The following is a 7684-nucleotide window of genomic DNA, read 5'->3' as shown; positions in this document are numbered from 1 at the left end:
TTAGTATTAATAGGGTTTAGTTAGTAAGTATAGCAGTAAGTAGCTTAGTTAGTATAAAATTAGATATATTTATATTAAGCCTCTTCTTATTACTTTATATATAGTTCGTTCAGTATAAGAGGGTATAATACTTACTATATTAAATTAGGTGCCTCCTCACTATAAAGGTTAATATATTCCTATATACTATTCTAAAGTATATAAAAGTATAGTTATATAAACTATATAAGCTAGTTATATTACTTCATAAAGAATATATTAGTTAGCTACTATTAAGCTATTAAAAAGATATTATAAAATAAATAATAAACTACGTTAAGCTATAGCTTATTTTATAGTATATTAGGGGGTATGAAGTATTATATTAAGAGCTAAGCTTATAACTATTATATAGTAGAGGTTGTAGAAATAGGTGAAAATAAGGTTAATCTCTTAGAAATAGGGATATAAAGCGAAGGCGTATTAAATACACCTATGCTACACAAAGCCATGAAGCTATAAGTGGCTGAGTGGCTACAACAGTAGTACTTACGAGAAATTGAGGCCCAGATGATAGTGATGGAATCAGCTAAGATTTGAACATTGTCGATAGCTCACCTCTTTGAGGCTCAAGATAGTATCACACCCAGCATCCTCAGCTCTCCTAACCCACTGCTTATAAATTTCATTGACATGTATAGTTCCATACATGTTTATGCTCAGTGCTATTACCCTCTGAAGTGAACGCCTGTCCCATGCAGCAGTCCCACAAATAACTTCACCTTTCACCTTTCGCCTCAACTCACCTCACCTTTGTCCTCCCGCCATCCAGGTACCACCACAACCAACCCTCACGGTCTCACCACCCACCCCTTCCTTCCATTATAGTCAAGGTAGCCATCTGGTTCTCTCGTCCTGGCCGGCCGCATCCGTAACTCCAGAGGCCGTCTTTAGCCCAGCGGCAAGTCAAAGTGAGGGTAGAAACCAACCTTCGGGTGAGTTTCATAGGTTCGAATCTCCCTTGGGACTCTGCACCCCAATCGAGATTGTTCCGAACTTTTGCTTTTTTTATCAATTTTTGTTTGCTGAATTGACTGGTTACTTTTTTTTTTTCTTTTAAAAAATGTCTGAAGGGGTTTTGTGGTTTTTGGTTGCACCTGCTCGCGATGATTTGCTACATTTGAATTTAGGACTTTGACCTGGTGACCTTAACTGGTGAATTTCTATTAAAAAGAGTCTGAAGCGATTCTGTGGTTTTCGGTTGCGCCTGTTCTGGCTTGCCATGAAGTTGGAAATGTGATCTTCGTGGAATTAAAAATATTTAAGGGAGCGTTTTTGTTACATCCGATCGTACATGCAGACGTTAATAAGCCCGAGAAAGAATCGCTTCCCTGCGTCTAGTAATCATCCTCATCCTGCTCGTCTCCCGATTCGCCCTCCTCGGCCATGTTCATGAACATGCCGCTCTCCTCATCCTCGTCCTCTTCTTCATCCTCCTCATCGTCGGTATCGTCAACGCCAATGGTGCCTTCCGTCTCAGGCTCCGACTCGGACTCGATGGGGTTCTTGCGACGATGGGCCATGAGCTTCTCGGCGAGCGACATCTTCTTTGGCGGCGCATCCTCCTCCGAGCTTTGTTCTTGTTCGGACTCGTCGTCCGATATCGGGTTTTGTCGGCGATTGCGTTGGAGTTTCTCAGCGAGCGAAAGGGGCTTCTTTGCTCTTGACGGTTCCTCTTCCTCGTCCGACTCATCCTTGGTCTTGTCGACGCCAACTTCTGCACCGCCCTCGTCTTCGTCTTCTTCCTCGTCGTCTGATGGTAGTACCCGAGCGCGTCGCCCTGCCGGTCGTGCAGGCTTCTCTGCCTCGTCCTCCTCATCTTCGTCTTCGTCATCGGATACAACCACACGTCGGCGCCGGGTTGTAATCTGGGCAGGCTGTTCCTCCTCGTCTTCGTCCTCAATCTCGGAGTCGATCTTAAAGAATTCACGTCTTCGGCTTCTGGCTGGGGGTTGCGAGTCTTGTCCCTCGGTCTCTTCCTCCTCATCATCGTCGTCCAGTACCACCAAAGGCCTACCGCCTCGCCCACGCGGGCGGTCTCCCGCAGCCTCCGGCTCGGGACTTGAAAATTGTGCCGCTGAAGCATCGCCGTCGACCAGCATGCTGCCGCCGTCCTCGTCTCTCAGCGGAGAGAACCCGCCAAAGTCAGAAGCGCCACCATCTTCATCGTCTTCGCTTTCCTGGCTGCCGTCGATCTCAAGGTCATCCACGTCCGGGTCCTCATTTACAGACTCTTCATCGATGGTGGCGTCGTCGATACCGTCGCTCTCGTACTCATTCTGATCCGAGTCGTCTTCTTCCGATGATTCTCCGACCTCGTCGCCTTCTTCATCTTCATTGGGGTCGTACTCCCGTGCATCACCATGCTTTGCCAAGAATGCGGGAAACCCATCCGCGGCGTCCCAACCGAAGCATGTCATTCGCCAGTACTTGATGTCGCAGAGCTGCTCAAACATGACATCCCACTCCTCGACAGTCTTGGCTTCGAGGTCAGGGTCCCCTTCCAGGATCGTCTCCCGGAGTTCGTCGCTGAGTTCATCCAGACCGTCCATGGCCGCAAACTGCTCAGATGCGTGTTTCGCGGCAAATTCCGGGTGCTTGTCGACATCAGGCCAGCAGTACACAAAGTGCAGGTCTTCGCCAATCCGGCACTCTCGCTGTAACTGCTGGAGCTCGTAACGGTGAATCTTGTCCGAAGCGCACCATCGCAGCTTCTTTGGGGGACGTCCCTCATTGTGCCACTCGAATTTGTAAAAGTTGATCACCTCGGGAAAGGAGGCGAGAGTCTGCATTTCCTTGAGTTGGAAGTAGTCGATATCTGCAGCGAGGTGGAGCACGTTTTCTGAAAATCCTGGGATGACGGCGTTGTGAGCCCACTCCTTCCTATGGCCATTGATGTGCACAATGTCGCGCTCCTTGTTGAAGTGCACGATCCGGCGACCTTCGCGAATGGCTAGCGTGTCTGGGAACGCCTTGAGCGCGATCTCGCGACTTTCTTGGTGAAGACCTAGCATCGCGTCCACCGCCCGGATCTGGTTATCCAGGGTCGCGCTTTCCCAGATGACATCTTGCGTCGGTGAGCAGACCATCTGAAAGGAAAGAACGCGCGGTGAACGATCAAGATCAGGACAGAAGTACTGCCAGATGCGATGGCGCAGCTCGATAGGCAGCTTCTTGAACTGGGTAAAGACGGCCTTGGGTTGCGCCTTGCGGCTGCTGCCTGCCCCAAGGATGTCGTCGTAGTCTGATTCCTCATCGGACGAGTCGTCGCTGGACTCGGAGTCGCTGCCGCCTGATTCGGAAGCCTCGACGTCGAGGAAGCCGGTGCCCTGGTCTTCGACCTCAGAGTCGACGGAGTTTTCCGAGTCGGATGCATCGTTCTGCACGAGGCCGACGCCCTCGGTGGCAGATTCGTCTGATGAGTCTGTCATTTTTCGTGGGTGCTCTGATGAAAAATGAAGGCCTTTCGTCGTTTGTTGAAAGGTTTTTGGTTGGGCTGGCTTGTCGTCCGGGTGAGACGCGGTTAGGTCGTTGGCGCCGGGCGCCAAGTGGAAATTTGTCACGCGCTGACAGTGCCAGAACACGTGACCCAGATGGCTTTTTTCTCTCCCTTGCTGGCCCCACACCTGGTGCCAGCTGCGATTCGTCGGTGCATTCACTCACTCTCAATCTGCCTGGAAGCATCATGAGATTCTTTAATGCATCATTTGTAACTCAGCCAATCTTCATGCTGACCCAAAGAAAGTTGCATGAATGAGGCCAAACAGCAGCATATCTGCTGATGCCTTGAAGCTTGTTAGTAAAAATCTCCCTTTCTAGATAGAACATGAAAAAACAATGGAAAAATAAACCGGATAGAGAAAACCAAATCTTCACGAAAGCATTTGAAATATGGAAGCGCTGTGAAATTTCATCTCAAATAACTTTGCAGAGTTTTGCAGGAGTCTCAAGCTTCTGAAGCAGCAGGTCTCTCTATGGGTGTTATTTCAGGCCTGAGACCTCATCCTCTTTCTCACTGGGTACCCAGCGTGCGAGTGACTTTAACAAGTTCTTATTGTTCGCTCAAACGTCTGCTAATCATAATGCAAGCTCTACAAAATAGCCATAGCCTCAGATGAGCGCACTATTCTTCAAATGCTCAATTCTCGAATGCTTTCACGTGTCTCTGCGAGATTACAACGCCTCAGCAACAACGCCCAGAGTCTTGACCGCCTCCGAGAGGCGATCCTCCTTCCACTCAACGCTCTCCTCTGGCAGCACGAAACTTGAGTATGCCTCACCCGCCGTCTCAATCAAGGTCTCAATGCCAGGGCCGTTTGTAAACACAATAGCCCTTACAAAGCGGGTGCCGAAGTCGAGCGTAAAGGCCTGTCCGGCAGAAACCAGGAGAGTCTGTCCCTCGCGGACCTCAGTCCATTCCCCATACTCTTTCAGCTTGATCTTGAGCACGCCCTCCTGGACACAGAAGCAATGGTCCACCGTGGGGAACGTCAGCCACCTTGAGAGAGGCGACTTCTCGTACAGCTTAGAGGACTCGAGGCTGGTAATGGCGAACTTGCCGCTGCACTGCGAGGCGTTGATGAAAGGGCGTGACAGAACACCGCCGAGGATGTATCTGGGGCCGGTGTTCGCACGGAGGAAATAGGGCTCCAGAGGTCCCGGGAGGACGTTTTCGCTCTCCTGCCAGTCTGAGACCTCGGGAGGCGTGTAGTTGCGCTCAAAGTGGACATCAAAGCGGTCCTTTGCGGCCATGACCTTGGGAATCAACAAGCTCTTAAGGTCGCGATTGTCGTTTTCTGGTACGATGACGCCCTTGTATGTCTCTCCGACATAGCGGAAGAAGTCTACCCAGTCACCAGGGGCGACCAAGCCCAAGGTTTCCGTATGAGGGCCCAGGAGCTCAGGGTTGTGAATAACTTTCTGTTAAATATTAGAATTCAATCTCTCCACAGAAAGGATTTCGAGCGGGTGTGACCTACAGGGGGAACATAGGCAAAGTCACCAGGACCCATGATCCTGCACTTGTCGCCGTTCCATAGCTTCAAGTAACCCTTGGTAACGAGGAAGACGTCGTGAGCTTCCGAGTGCCAGTGAAAACCGGGTGCATCGGAAAGAACGGCACCGCTGGAGAAGACGGCGATACCACCGTTTGTCTGTTTTGAAGATGCAAGAATTCTGAAAACACCCTTGCTGCCGGGGATCGTGACGCGCTCGCCCTCGAGCTGGTCAATGATGTACGTCGTCCTGGCGTCAGGGGGAGTCGAGTGGACCGGAATGCTCATGTTGGGCAGTAGTGTCCAATAATCAAGGAAAGAATGCCTGTTTGCGGATGAGGTATGTGTGGGGTGCAAGGGGGCGGCAAGCTGATTGCACGTGTGAACGAGTTGATGAGGGGATGAGGGGTTGAGGGGTTAATTGTTTGTCGATGAGTGCTTTTGGGGCGCTTGTCGAGCCTCTTTTTAGAGCTGCGTTTCCCCGCGTTCGCAACGGCGCTGGAGCCGAAATAATGAGGGGACGCCCACCGGGACCACATTGCCTTGTTGGCCTCTAACGTCGGGATATCAGAGCGGCGTCTACGGATGCCCGGAATTCCCGGCAGTTTCCGGAACACCCGCGGAACATCCGCCGTCTCGAGGGTGAGTTGCCACAACTCCACACCCCGGAATGCCGGCTCGGAGGGAATTCTCACGAAGGTCCACAAGCAACGAGTTCTTGTTCAGCTATCTAGGTTGTCCCCGCCGCACTATTACCCCGGACTTTAAGACTGGATTTGTATCCGAGATTTCTCTCTGCAGAAAGATTCCCGTATTGAAGCCAAGCACGACAGCAGCCATGACGACCCAGCCCCCCTTCCGCGCAGTCTACAAGACCATAGGTCAGCAAGAGATCGATGTGGATGTCTACGTGCCCCCGCCGGCGGAGGCCAAGGCATCGCATCCGGTTGGTATGTTCTGACCCATGACTGCCTTTTGCAGCACGAAAGGAGTTTCTTCGGACTAATGTGGGCCTTGCCAATAGTCATCAACATCCATGGAGGAGCCTTCATGCTAGGCTCGTCAAAGATGGTCAACAGAGACCAAGTAAATGACTGTCTCAGCAGAGGATGGATCGTCTTGGCTCCTAATCACCGGCTCTGTCCCCAAGTCTCCTTGCTCGATGGACCCATGAGGGACTGCCGTGACCTTCTTGCTTGGGTGTACGATGGCAGTCTGCAAAAGGCCGTTGATATCCAAGCTGAGGGGTCATATGCTATTGATACTGATCACGTATTTGCGTTTGGAACTTCATCCGGCGGCACACTCTCGCTTAGCTTGGTAAGTTCATGCAGCTCGAAACTAGACTTCAGAGGGACCAAGTCTCCAGATTAGCGAAGTGACACATGGCGCTGACGAGATGACCCAACTCAGGGGTTTGGGGTTCCCCGTCCTGTCGCTGGAATTTACGACATGTATGGCCCAAGCAACTTCACAGATCCGTTCTGGACAAAGAAGCTCGAACACGTCGCCGCTAGACTTCCCTCAGGTCTGACTGAGGAGTTCCTAAACAAAGTGTTTGATGAGGACCCAGTGCCTATTCTGGGTGGCGTTTCCCTCGAGGGACAGGCCCCGGGTCCTCCGAACTTTGACGACCCACGACAGGCGTTCGCCATGACGCAAATCGCCAATGGCAACGTCATGAACACGATAGTCCCATCCCATAATTGGGACGAGGTTGACCCCATAAGAAACATCAGCGCGTCCTTCCCGCCGACGTTCATAGTCCACGGGCAAGCGGATACAATGGTCTCCATTGATCTAAGCAGGGCGCTGTTTAAGACTCTGCAAGAAAAGGGGGTCAAATCTGACTTGAGGGAAATTCCGGGCGAGGAACATACCTTTGCCGCCAAGATGAAAGTCGGATCTCAGACTTGGAACCTCCAGCGCGAAGGCTTCGACTTCCTCGAGAGCTTGATCAAATGACCCAAATGCATTCGATTCATGAGCTAGTTTGATACAAAATAAGTTAGCTGCATCATGCGTTCTTCGTGCCAGCAACCCGGTTCGGAGATCCGGAGAGTGAGACACTCAATTTCTCTTGGTGGTTGTCAGTCAGCCTCTACACCAGCATCGTGATCGCTTGGGCTAGCAAACCACACCGTCTTGTGTCCTGATTGGCTCCTGCCATCCGAAGTGTTATTGAAAGTCAATTGGCATTGACAGCTTAGGCTTGCGAATACAAAGCAACTCCTGCCCGGATGTCCCGTGCTGCATGTTCTCGGTGCAATGTGTAGCGGGTGGCTGAGGACCCAGCATTTTGACACGACAAGCCCATTTTTCTCGGCCTGGTGGAAGTGTGCGATCACCTGCGCAGTTACGTGTCAAGCGTGACAGAACCAAGCTTTGCCCCAATCTGAAGTGCCGATGGCCAAAGTGGCTAGTAGCATCCGGGGACCCCGCCACCCTAAGCGTTGGAGAAGAGTCTGGGGTGCAGTCGGGACTTCCGGCCGCGAGCCCGGATAGATCCCGGCCAGCGTCGCAGGAACCTGCTTGTCGAGTCGGTGAACTTTGATATAATCCTCCGTGGTCAATCAGCCCATCAACACCTGGCCATCGACTGACAATCTAGATCTGTCAACAACCACATCGGAAGGTCCAGTCGCCGACGC

At 51.4% G+C, this 7684-nt stretch overlaps 3 protein-coding genes across 3 annotated transcripts; 1 reads left to right on the top strand and 2 right to left on the bottom strand.

The window, feature by feature from the left end:
• Nucleotides 1-1376: 1376 nt before the first annotated feature.
• CGCS363_v007999 (uncharacterized protein) lies at nt 1377-3470 on the bottom strand (the record flags this gene model as incomplete). Its single annotated transcript, XM_036639848.1, has 1 exon — nt 1377-3470. The coding sequence occupies one exon, from the start codon at nt 3468-3470 to the stop codon at nt 1377-1379; it is 2094 nt and encodes a 697-aa protein (XP_036494193.1).
• A 742-nt stretch (nt 3471-4212) lies between these two features.
• Nucleotides 4213-5321, bottom strand: QDOI-2 (Quercetin 2,3-dioxygenase; the record flags this gene model as incomplete). The annotated part of the gene is made up of 2 exons (XM_036639847.1): nt 4213-4959; nt 5019-5321. 2 exons carry the CDS (start codon nt 5319-5321, stop codon nt 4213-4215), a joined length of 1050 nt encoding a protein of 349 aa, XP_036494194.1.
• A 550-nt stretch (nt 5322-5871) lies between these two features.
• ausA-2 (Non-reducing polyketide synthase ausA) lies at nt 5872-6998 on the top strand (the record flags this gene model as incomplete). Its single annotated transcript, XM_036639846.1, has 3 exons — nt 5872-5983; nt 6058-6353; nt 6447-6998. 3 exons carry the CDS (start codon nt 5872-5874, stop codon nt 6996-6998), a joined length of 960 nt encoding a protein of 319 aa, XP_036494187.1.
• Nucleotides 6999-7684: the final 686 nt, after the last annotated feature.

Source organism: Colletotrichum siamense, assembly GCF_013390195.1.
Source record: "Colletotrichum siamense strain Cg363 chromosome Unknown KSG_Cg363_contig05, whole genome shotgun sequence".
NCBI lineage: Eukaryota > Fungi > Ascomycota > Sordariomycetes > Glomerellales > Glomerellaceae > Colletotrichum > Colletotrichum siamense.
This window is presented reverse-complemented; position numbering and strand designations above follow the sequence as displayed.